The sequence below is a fragment of the Pararge aegeria genome, chromosome 26, assembly GCF_905163445.1.
Source record: "Pararge aegeria chromosome 26, ilParAegt1.1, whole genome shotgun sequence".
Lineage (NCBI taxonomy): Eukaryota > Metazoa > Arthropoda > Insecta > Lepidoptera > Nymphalidae > Pararge > Pararge aegeria.
Genome location: NC_053205.1, coordinates 511599 through 524454, shown reverse-complemented (window position 1 = coordinate 524454; position 12856 = coordinate 511599). Strand labels below are relative to the sequence as shown.

The 12856-nt window shown below is 37.3% G+C and overlaps 1 protein-coding gene across 3 annotated transcripts in view; it reads right to left on the bottom strand.

The window, feature by feature from the left end:
• LOC120635223 (glycerol-3-phosphate acyltransferase 3) overlaps positions 1-12856 on the bottom strand; it is a 35479-nt gene that overhangs the window by 10678 nt on the left and 11945 nt on the right. For 2 of the 3 annotated variants that reach the window (XM_039906169.1, XM_039906170.1), the window contains exons 2-6: positions 7041-7164; positions 6130-6251; positions 5166-5302; positions 3272-3377; positions 80-316 (exon numbers count right to left, since the gene is read on the bottom strand). In XM_039906169.1, coding sequence (XP_039762103.1) covers positions 80-316; positions 3272-3377; positions 5166-5302; positions 6130-6251; positions 7041-7164 — 726 coding nt within the window. The remainder of the gene's footprint in view (positions 1-79; positions 317-3271; positions 3378-5165; positions 5303-6129; positions 6252-7040; positions 7165-12856) is intronic. The other variant, XM_039906171.1, reaches the window with a different exon arrangement.

The following is a 12856-nucleotide window of genomic DNA, read 5'->3' as shown; positions in this document are numbered from 1 at the left end:
CCATATAACAGCACAAGAAAATAACAGTAAGAAATAAGCACATCTTCCCCAAGACTCTGGCAAACCCTTAAAATCCTACCAAGGAGAAACATGTGTTGACACTCAGAACTCCCACGTCAATCGGGCTGGTGTGGTTGGCCACACAGAAGCCGTTAAACTTCGGCGCGTGTTGCGTGTCGTGGAAGTTGGTAACGCACGACATGCTACGAACGAGTGTCCGAATCGATATTTTGTAAAAGATGGCCGCCAGGTAGCGCCGGAACTTGTTGTCCGGCAGAAATCCGATCAGCGACAGCGAGGTTATCATCGTCACCACCTGGTGTTGCCATTTTTATTAAATAACTTTAGTAGAAATGGTAGAAAAAAATTGTTTTTTTTTTTGTCGTCTAATCTTTTCCAGCTCAAATTGCTTAAAATTTGGTAGGGTTATTTCGTTAAAAAAATAAATTCTTAATAATTAAGCAGGTATTTTATCGTATGCCAAAGAGTTTTAGTTAAATATTAGTCAGGCGAAATGAAAAAAAGGTTAGTAAGTATAGAAATTTAACGAATAGCTTGGAAGAGAATTTTTTTTTAATTATGCAAACAGAAGCGTTTGTAGATAAAAAAAAAACTTAATAACTTTAAATTTAAATTAGAATTGAACACGCAATTTTCGATAAGGTAATATATAAAATGTTCTAACTTAAATAGTATAGAGTGTAAAATCTATATTTAAATTCATTTGCTAAATGAAAATTTTGAAATATTTTCAAGATTGCATGTTCAGTTAATATATACAAAAGATTCATCATCGCCTTATTATTATCTGACCCAGTGGCGTGCACTTCATGCATGCACAAAAGCACTGCATACCCTGGTAAGAAACCCAGCGCACGCCACTGATCTGACCCACCAATTTACACCCACCAAGCTGCTTTAATGCAGATTGGTGTTGCTTTTTTTTTATTTATTTTTTAATATTTCTTCTTTGATCGTTTTATGCGTATATTCTAGTCAAAAAGAAATTTCCATCATTATTATACATCAGGTGTTATTGAAATATGTGGCTTAACGTGCACTAGGGGGCACGGAAGAGGGATGAGGTCAGACATTTTGGACAGTTGCCAACTTAAGTCAACGTTGCTTTTAAACTCAAACGTTCTTCATTTATAATGATAAAAAAATATGGCTTATCAAAATGCATAAAGATATGAAATTTTGCAACTCAATCACATAAGTTCGTTTTAAATTAGATTTTAAACAAATCTATCTTCAGAAATGATTAAATAAATCGATATTGTTATCAAGAACGTTTTATACGTATACTCCAGTCAAACAGAAATTTCCATTGATTGTAATGAGAAACGAAACAACACGCAAGGCAGTGCGCGGGGCAAAGTTTCATGAAATTTACCTATCTGTCTATCTATATTGTGAACATTTCGTACAGCTCCACAACAGAAGTTATGTAAATATTTTAAGAAATAAAGATTTTAAGCTATTGGAAAAGTAAAGAAGCACAATAAAATAACTGAGTCGAGCGAGGAAATTGGATATTATATTAATTCACTAGCGGTCCCTCGCGACTTTATCCGCGTATAAGTCAACCTAAAAGAAAGGCATGGTGTCGCACCACCTTACCACAAGTTGAGATTGCATTGCAGTGAATTAAAAAAATAGAAAAAAAAATATTAGAAATATCTATGTGACTGGAGCTTCTCAATGGAAAATTTCTTAATCAGCTTAAAAATTCGCGGGGAATATTTAATATCACAATAATTAATTTATTTTCAATAATTGAATCGTTTTACACGATTCGTTTTTATAGTGAATTATATATTCCTATAGTATTCGGGAGTTTGATTCAATGCAATTTTTTATATTAGCAATGTTTAAACTACGCATATATTCCCAAGTCAAAGTCAAAGTCAAAGTCAAATATTCCTTTATTCAAATAGGCACATAGATGTCACTTTTGATGCGTTATTGTATACAAAATGTGTACATAGCAGTGAGTAGTGATGGCGATAACTACAATCGTAAACTTAAAACTAAAGCTACGAGGGTTCCAATCGCGCCCTGGTCTAAGAAGAAGCCCACAACAAACTTAAGAAACACAAGGAGTAGTTTTGATGCTTACAACTTTCAGATTTCTCACCACTGAGCTATTGAGGCTTGGAAGAGTCGGAGGGGTTTGTGGGTTTCAACTCCACATATTCTGCTAGTATTTTGTGACCCAGTAAATGTTTTTAATTCTTAAAAAAACAAGGAACTTTTCATATCAATGATATCAATTTAATAATTTGGTGCATTAAGAGACACCCAGGGAACAGGGAATGCGATAGCCACGGTGCGGCGGTGGTGAAAATTATTAAGTGCTGATTCGATCAGCTGTTTCAGAAATGCTTTATTTTTTAAAATTATTAAGCACGTTAAACTGAACACAATTTGATCGTTGTCAAAAGACACTGTAAATATTTTATTAGTTACTAGCTTCTGCCCGCGACTTCGTCTGCGTGGACTTCAGAATTGGGTGTAAGGTTCACGCCGTTAACAATATTTAATTTTACCACGGGCAATATTTGAGAGATCGGTATATAAACTACATGTCCTTTTCCATAGCATAGGTGACATGCATACCAAATTTCAAAGCTGTCTGAACGCGGCTTAGCTCGTAAACAATTTTCAATTTTCCCGCGGGAACTACTTTAGGAATCGGGATAAAAGGTAGCCTATGTTCTTTTCCATATCAAAGGCTACATGCATGCCAAATTTCATCCAAATCTGTTGAGCCGTTTTTGCGTGATTGAGTAACAAACATCCACACTTTCACATTTATAATATTAGTAGGATTTCCGATAATGTCCGATTTGATTCCACCATCCCTCAAGCCTCAGTATAAACACCGTGAAGATAAATCGTAAAGGTCGTAGATTCTTCGTTCGTTCTTTGCTATCATGATTGTGAACGAATGATAAGTTATTGATAGAAAAATCCTATTATAATATTAAGGATTACATGTATGATACAAAGCTCGGGTATGAATTACTCTTACTTCACAGCTCAACATTAACCAGACTGTGAGATGGTGATAACAAAAAAAAAACCTGGCTAAGTTTGTTGTGGGCTCTTAGCCTACAGCAGGGCGCGTTTGGAACCCTCCTAGCTTTAGTTTTGAGTTAACGAATGCAGTTATCACCAATGTATGAACGCTTCAGAAGTGCCTGTGATAAGGTCTACATGAATAAAACATTTTTGAATTTGAATTTGCTATGAACGCTTCACTCACCCCGATTATAAATATGAATATCCTGAGAGGCAGTAGGAAGAAGTATCGCACAACGAAGCCCATGAACCAAATTATCGTGAGACGCCATGTCAGGAATTCGTACTGTCTGAAACAAACACAAATGTGCAGACTTACAATCTTCGATGAATTACCCTTAACGGTCGAGGAAAACATTCCGAGAAAACCTGCATGCCTGAGAGTTCTCGACAATGGCCACAAAGGTTTTTTTGAAGTTATACTTCTTTTAGGCGCGTTAGGGAAAAATGATGAGAGTACATTTTTACGATGCGCGCGCACACCGTCACAAAAAACCGACACCCTGAAGTTAGCTATTTGACAGTGTACACTTTGAATTGTCAAAGTCTGCGGGCTCATTCCGTTGATTAATGTTCAGTGAAGCTTTGTTGTCAGTTAATGAGCAAACTAGATAATGCGTTATAATAAAACATTAAATGTAATAAATACCTTTTTTTTCTATTTATAGTATCGTTTTTTCTACAAACGTAGAATAAGGCGAAAGATGAAATTATTGAAAAGATTTTTACCTTGTTACGCCAAAGACATGGCCGCTAACTGTGGGCCTCATAAGAAGGCTCAGAGTCACTCAACGGGTGATGGAGAGAGCTAAGCTAGGAGTATCTCTACGTGATCGAATCAGAAATGAGGAGAGCCGTAAAACTAGAGTTACCGACATAGCTCAGCGAGTCGCGAAGCTGAAGTGGCAATGGGCGGGGCACATAGCTCGGAGAACCGATGGACGTTGGAGTCTTAAGGTGCTGGAATGGCGACCCCGCACCGGTAAACGCAGCGTAGGTCGGCCCCCAACGAGGTAGACAGATGACATATGGCGAGTCGATGGGAGCCGCTGGAGGCAAGCGGCCCAGGACCGTGTATTGTGGAACTCCCTACAAAAGACCTATGTCCAGCTGTGGACGTCGATTGGTTGACATGGTGATGACGCCAAAGAAGTTTAACTTCCAACGCGTGTACATAAACTACGCACACTTTTTTTCTGGATTGCGTGTAGCTGATGATGATTGGGGTTACTAATGATTTTAACAGCGTAACGCGAGACTGTTGGCAAGTCTCGAAATGGGGCTCTGCCGGGAAGAGTTTGAACCCTAGGGCTCGAAGAAGCGAAGGGATCGTCGGTCTGAGGGCACCTCACGTGAGGTCGAACCTCGGCTCATTGGAGTGTAAGGGTTACGGACGGTGATTAGTCCGCACGCTTCCGAGAACGTGGTGTGAGTCCACGTCCGGATGACGTCAAAAGTCGGGACCTGTGCGGAGGTTGATTGTGTTCTGATAGGGAGCATTGTCAGTAGTAATCTGATCGTCAGGGTCGTGAAGGTTTAGGCCTCCTCTTGTCGAAAGTGGCGCTAAGGTTGGGTGAGTAAAAAGAAGCCGCAACTATGAGAGCCTTGGGATGTCGGAGTTTTTTGAAATATTGAGCATTGGATAGAGGCAGGCGTGACTTTGCGGAATGCTTAATTTGCTACACTCCGCGAAAAGCAGGAGAATCTGTAAGGTGTAATTTATAATTTCTTCCAATCCTTACCTTATCCTTACACAAAACCGATCTTCTGCAATGTACTCTCTACGTACGTTTCGTTCCGAAACCGGAGCATCCTCACGAGATGTTGACTTTACAATAAATAATTATAACAATTATTAAATTAAGATAGATAGATAAATTCTTTATTGCACACAATTAAGGGATAGAGATAATATATATAGAAAAAATAAATATGTACTAGAAAAATAAAAATGCGCAAAGGCGGTCTTATCGCTTTAAGCGATCTCCTCCAGGCAACCCTTAATGAAAGAAGAAAATGCTATAAAAATAATGAAAATTAAGCTTAATTTTCATAATTTTATTTGGCGCCAGTCCTACCTGTTGGTCCTGGTCAGCAGGTTCCAGCTCCTCAGCTCCTCGGCCTCGAACACGGACGTGACCTGGTCCTCGATGATGGACTCCATGCCCGCCTTCACCAGGTCCATGCAGTGGTGCAGATGGAATTCGAGGTTTTTCTGTCGCATCATCATTAATTCCGTCAATACTATCCTTTCTTCCTTACAAATATTATAAAGTATTTTAATTTTAGACGGCCGATTGGCGCAGTGGGCAGCGACCCTGCTTTCTGAGTTCAAGGCCGTGGGTTCAATTCCCACAAGTGGAAAATGATTGTGCATTGAAAATGACTGTTTTTCAGTGTCTGGGTGTTTATCTGTATATTATAATTATTTATGTTTATTACTCATAAAAATATTAATCAGTCATCTTTGCACCCATAACACAAGCTACGCTTACTTTTGGCCTAGATGGCGATGTGTGTATTGTCGTAGTATATTAATTTATTTATTATTTACTAGATGTGCCCTGTGGCTTCGCCCGCGTAATTTTGGAGGCAGCGTACTGCTGCATAGTATACAGTCTACAGTCTACACCTGTAGTAGTATATGAGATTTTTTCACAATTTTTTTTTTCAATGAAAAGTATACTATGTTATTTCTAATACCTCTAAGATATGTATAAAAAGTTTTATGAACATCGGTTCACTAGTTTTATATATTACAACCTCTATAGTACAAAAATAATTATTTAAACCGGTTACAATTTGTCGGAGTTATGGTGTAAAATCGTCAAACACTTTCATCCCCTCTCCCAAAGGAACAGAGCTTAATGTCGGGATAAAAAGTACCCTATATTACTTCTAACACTTCCAAAAATATGTGTACAAAGTATCATGAGGTTCGGTTCAGTAGTTTTTGCGTGATAGCGTAACAAACAAACTTATATTGACATTTATAATATTAGTAGGGATAGGGATAGGGAAGTAGGGTTCTATAATCCTCACCTCTCCTTTAACCTCGGGCACGTGTCCGTTCTGCAGGCGCTCCTGGCTCTTGCTGCGCTTGTAGTTCAGCTCCGGCGAGGGTCCGAGGATCTCCTGCCGTTCTATCACACTGTTCTTGGTGCCTGCACCAGTCAAAGGATTACGACACCTTGGATATACAGTTATCATGTTTGACGACCGATTGGCGCAGTGGGCAGCGACGTTGCTTTCTGAGCCCAACGTCGTGGGTACAATTCCCACAACTGGAAAATGTTTGTGTGACGAACATGATTGTTTTTCAGTTTGTGGGTGTTTATATGTATATTATAAGTATTTATGTTTATTATATTCATCAGCTATCCTAGTACCAATAACATAAGCTACGCTTACTTTGGGGCTAGATGGCGATGTGTGTATTGTTGTAATATATAATAAAAATTAAAAAAAAAATAAAAAAATGTAAAGAACTAGGAACATACAGAACCCTCATACAGCCATCACTTTATGCAGTGTCCATAAAAACACCAACTTACTTTGCACCCGCGGAAAGTTGCTAGGTCACAAACTTTTCCACATTTTATTATAAAATAGAATAGAATTTTATTGTTCACTATTTACTAAAAGTATTCAAAACAGTAAACCCAAAGCCGGGCGTACAGTTAATAAGTATTGAATAAGTATAAAAAAAACCTAAGTATAATCACAATGTAAAATCAATGTCAAAATATATATTCGTGTGTGTATTTATCTACAGGCGTTAGATTAAAACTAAAAATCTTTTTAAAAAAAATATTTAATTAATTGAAAGTTTTATTACAACGCATTATCAGTTAGTTAAATAAAGTTTATTTTAATATCACAAAAAATATACATATTAAACATATATAATAAACATAAATACATTCGGAATACTAAGGTTGTAACACACTCACCGTTGACTCCATTCTCCTTGATGATGGCCGAGGGTGGTTTGTCGTCCGGCGTGGGAGGTTCCTCCTCATCAGAGCTGTCATTCCTCTGCAGCCGCTTGGCCACCTCGATGTGTTGGCGACCATACTGCAAACACCCAAACGAAATAAATTCAAAATTTATTTATTTCAAGTAGGCCTAATATAAACACTTTGTCTGGTGGTAGTGACTCTACCACCGGTTAGAAAAAGCAGATTCCACCAAGAAGCCGGGAAGAAACTCAGCAGTTGCTCTTTTCCAACATCGTTTTACAATTAAACAATCTTTGTTCTATCTTGTGTGAGATGAAAGCGGAGCGGCTTGCTTCCAGGCCACCTTGTCATTAAGAAATTCATCAATAGTATAGTAACCTCGATGTATTAAATGTGTTTTTATACATTCTTTAAACTTATGTAATGGTAACTCTAATATTACTTTCGGTATAATGTTTTAAAAGCATACACTCAGCCCCACAAAGGTTTTCTGTACTTTCCGAAGACGATATGCTGATATCACTAATTTACGACCGTTTCTAGTAAGTCGATTGTTTGTATCCCCTTTTTTTTATATAGATTAATGTTTTGTTTTAAAAAGATTAAATTGTTATAAATATATTGCGAAGCGACTGTAAGTATACTTATTTCTTTAAATTTTTCACGGAGAAATTATTACTCTTTACCACAGACATTTAACCAATCGCGGTTACTACTCGATAGACGAATTCCTTCACGACAAGGCTGCTTTGAAGCAGGTCCGCTGTCATCTTTTTTTTTTTTATTCCACTACATGTCAGCCCTCGACTGCAATCTCACCTAGATGGTAGCTGGCTAACCTGTTAGGGATTGTGGTAGTCATACCCCTTTCTACGCGACATCGCACCGGAACACTAAATCGCTTAGTCACACGTCTTTATCGGTGGGGTGGTAACTAGCCACGGCTAAAACCTCCCATCAGAACAGACCTGAGAAAATTCAGAAATTATAAATTCTGGTTTCCCCTGTCGGGAATCGAACCGGGGACCTCCTACTTAAATTCACAAACCTCACCGTTGCGCCATGGAGGTCGTCAAATGATTGAAAAATTCTAAAGATTGTTAAACCGTAAAATGATGTTGAAAAAGAGAAATCTGTCGAGTTTCTTGCCGGCTTCTTCTCGGTGGAATCTGCCTTCCGAACGGGTGGTAGTCACTACAAACAGACTGACTTGACGTATCGCAAGTGCTTGTATAAGGCCTACTTGATATAAATGAATTTTGAATGCTGTCCATCCGTCATGGAATGGATCCCTTTGAGCACTGCTGACCAAGAGCGTGGTATTGGTGCCATGCTCCGTGTAATCTGATAAATTGTGTAATCTGCAGTGCTATAAATCCCTCTTTATAAAGTGGTCTGCCTGGCACTCGAAGCGGCGACCCTTCGTTAGTAAGTACGCTTTACAGCCACTGTGCCCGCGGAGTCGTATGTTCGTGATCGTATCGTATTACACAGATAAGTAGCCAATCTTGAGACGTTTCGAAATTATACCCATTTGCTCAAGGTCGCGCGCCGTAAGCTCGACGCCATTAGGTTTAACAACAAAATATATACAACGTGTAATCGAATTATGAAATACTGTTGAAGGATGCATAAGTAAGCTTCATAAGGAACCACCCTGTAAAAATATTAAATTAAAAGAAGCATATTTATTTTTACATACAAACTAATTTCAAACATTCAAGTGTTTACTTTTGACAACCCTATTGAAGATAAAAGACCGACCCGTACATAGTACCTAAGCTGCGCGATGCGTAGGTGCCTAAATAGGTTTATTTTAGTTTTAAACTATGGCAGTGGTTTACTCAAAAACTATTAGCGTTTCGGTTTCACAGATAAGTCTTAGAGTCTTAAGTACATAATGTACCTAGAGCCTGTGAAGTAATATTTCGGTTTTCATTTACACGTTGCATACATTTATATACCAACTACGACATCGTTCGCGTCGATTAAGGTTTTTTATTCCCACGGGAACTCTCTTATTTCACGGGCTTAAAAGTAGCCTATGTTCTTTTCCACGTCAAATGCTACGCGCATGCCAAATTTCATCCAAATCCGTTCAGCCGTTTTTACGTGATTGAGTAACAAACATCCACACTTTCACATTTATAACATTAGTATAAACATTTTAAGATAGTTTTTAAGTCAGTCAAATATTTCTTTATTTTGATGCGTTGATTACATACAAAATGTGTACATAGCAGTTAGTAGTGCTGGCGATATCTAAATTCGTAAACTTAAAACTAAAGCTACGAGGGTTCCAAACGCGCCCTGCTCTAAGAAGAAGCCCAACACAAACTTAGCTTATTTTATTTAGGACTAGCTGCTGCCCGCGACTTGGTCCGCGTTTGTTTTTGTTTTAAAAGCATCCCGTAGGAACAGGATCAAAAACAGGACCTCTCGAACTGCAGTCGAACCATTCACCACTGCACCAACGGGGCAATTACTTCCTAGATCACCGATGTTTAAAGGTACAAAGATTAACAGGATAAGTCCATTTGGAAAACTAACGTGGACTTTGAACCTGCGTTATCAGGGTTTAAAGGTAGATTTAACTGGAACTGTCGAGTCATACACAATGATACATCCTTACTATTTCGTACTAGATCTTTATAAGTACGAGAGTAGTAGATTGCCCGCTACTTCGACGCTAACTTAAAAATTAAAGTTGATTTATTTTAAGTAAAAAAGCGTTTCCGAAATTGATAGGTATACAAATATATGTTCTAAGAATAAAATAATAAATTATCAAAGAAGGTTAATTTTCTAATTTATTATATTATTCTTAGGACATATATTTGTGCCTTGGAAGTTGTAATATCTATAAAATAGTTTGTCGTTGTATATATGGGTCGCAAGGAAAAGAAAATAAGTCTGCACTGTTCGACTGTCTGCTTTAAAATAGCATAAATATAATAAAATTGGTGTGTCTGTTTGTAATATTGAAATAACCGTTTTTTACTACATGTGTATGAATATATATACGTACACATCCACCAAAATAACATGTTTTACAATTTTTGTCTTTCTGTCTGTTTGTTTGTTCCGGCTAATCTCTGAAATGGCTGGACCGATTATGACGGGACTTTAATTTGCAGGTAGCTGATGTAATAAGGAGTAACTTAGGCTACGTTTAGTTTAGAAAAAATCTTTTATATCATCAAAAATTTTAGGACTCCTGAACAAAGCTTAATTGGAAAAGTTACTTTTCAAAACTACACCCGACCATTTTTTTTTTACATGAATACACAACTTATAAACCATACAATAAAAGTATATTCATTCATATAGACGGCCGATTGGCGCAGTGGGCAGCGACCCTGCTTTCTGAGTGAGTCCAATGCCGTGTGTTCGATTACCACAGCTGGAAAGTGTTTGTGTGTTGAACATGAATGTTTTTCAGTGTCTGGATATTACCTATAAGTATTTATTTATATTATTCATCAGTCATCTCAGTACCCATAACACAAGCTAAGATGGCGATGTGTCTATAGTCGTAGTATATTTATTTATTTAATATCATTATTCTTAATATGGAGCCCCGTGAGTCGGGAGACACTGTACAAATGTGACTTTAACAGTCGGTCGTAACACGAGGCGATATCGGGGCCCGGAATAGTCTGTAGGTAATTTAACAGGAAGTAAATTTACACAAGCACACAGAACCTATGAGTTTTCAATAAAGATAATAAGCATCTTTTCCATGCATAAATACAATACACCAGACATTAACAATTGGGACGAGTTCAAAACCACACGATATATGCGACGTTCAAAAGGTTCAAAGTCAAAGAACAATTCGTGATTTGGATTTCAGGGACCGCGTATTGTTGTAGAATATTTATTACTATTTATTTATTTCGAATACACACATCGCCACCTAGCACCAAAGTAAGCGTAGCTTCTATTATGGGTACTAAGATGACTGATGAATATTTTTATGAATTATATACATAAATACTTATAATAAACAAATAAACACCCAGACACTGAAAACCTTTCATGTTCATCACAAAAACATTTTCCAGTAGTGGGAATCGAACACACTGAACGCCTTGGAATCAGAAAATAGAGTCGCAGCAAACTGCGCCAATCGGCCGTCAAACTTTACCTATCTATAATATAAAAATCGCTGATTTTTTATTTTTCTTTTTTAATGTTTATAGACGAGCGCTTGACTGCATTCACACCGGATAGTAGGCGATGAGGCAGCCTAAGGTGGAGGGCGCTTCGAGCGAATGTGTTCTTAAATTATATTATAAATTATTCAAATTGGATCTACCGTATAGAAGTTGCGACGGGTAGATTTATTTATACTCTTTATATGTAGGCGATGAGGCAGCCTAAGGTGGAGGGCGCTTCGAGCGAATGTGTTCTTAAATTATATTATAAATTATTCAAATTGGATCTACCGTATAGAAGTTGCGACGGGTAGATTTATTTATACTCTTTATATGTACATTACATCATGTTCAGAAAAACAAAAAAAAATAGAACAAACACAAGGGTGTAGTAGAAAGCAAAAGGCGGCCTTATCGCTAAGTAGCGATCACTGCCAGGCAATTTTAGGATTAGGAAAACTAGAAGAAAAACGAAAAAGTAGGGTTCACTGTTTAAAACATACATACGAATACTACAACATGAAAATACAACAATACTATTGATAAATATAAAAAAACAAATATACATACCAACATATACTTTAGCATACCATACATATTTATATATGAGTTAAAGTAGACAAATGATAGAAGTCTTTATATAAATGCACAAAGCAAGAAAAAAGCCGCGAGCCGCCCGGCCGCTATAATATTTTGGAAATAAAACTGGACACGATAGGTGGCGCTGCAATTGGGTTCTAGGTTTTTTTTAAGATAATAAAACCTGTATTAACCGATTTGGTGCAGATAAAGTTGCGCGGGTCAGCTAGTTAAATATACAATTTTTTCCTATATTGCGCAACAAAAAAATCTTTACATGTACAAACTAAAGGTAGGTTACGTTAGGTCAGAAAATTAATATTCATTAATTAATTTACTTAGGTCATATTGGGTAATATACCTAGCTTGTGTTAAATTGGGCACAGTATGCTTCACATTATTGAAATTCTGGTAATTCGCGTTGGCCAACATCTTGGCGAATGGTTTTGGCCAAAACCAGTGGCTATATAGAGCGGGTGTTTGCGCTATGTTGGTATATGTATTGGAATAATAGCCCATGAGTTGGCCCAAGGTCCATTTGGTGTCAGTTTTTACACGCTTATTATATCTGTATGTTTGTTTGAATGTGTCTAACCCGACACATTTGGACTTGATTTTGACTCTCTTCAAACGGTCAGATTCCAGCTTCATAGATATGAAGCTGGAATGAAACCCACCGGACCGATGACAAAGCACAGATGTGATAAGATTATTACATTTTTTTATTAGCAAAATAAGTTTTGAAATAAAACTTCTTTAGGCGCGAGTAACTCGAGATCTTTTTTCTGACGAAATTACGTTAACGTCTTGCTGCTAACAGAATAATATGAACGTAAATTACTTTAAAAAAAATAGGTTGTCTGTAAAGTCGGCTTACTGACGATAGTTGAACGTGACAACGTCGTAAGAAAATACTGATGGAATGGTTGCATTTTTCAAAAGAAAATTTTAATTTTTTTTGTCTGATAGATATTATCGTTGCTATAAACAATTGACACCACATTCACTTTTCACTGCACTTCATCCTTGTTGAAAACATGTAAATGTATTATTGTATAGAAGCTGTCC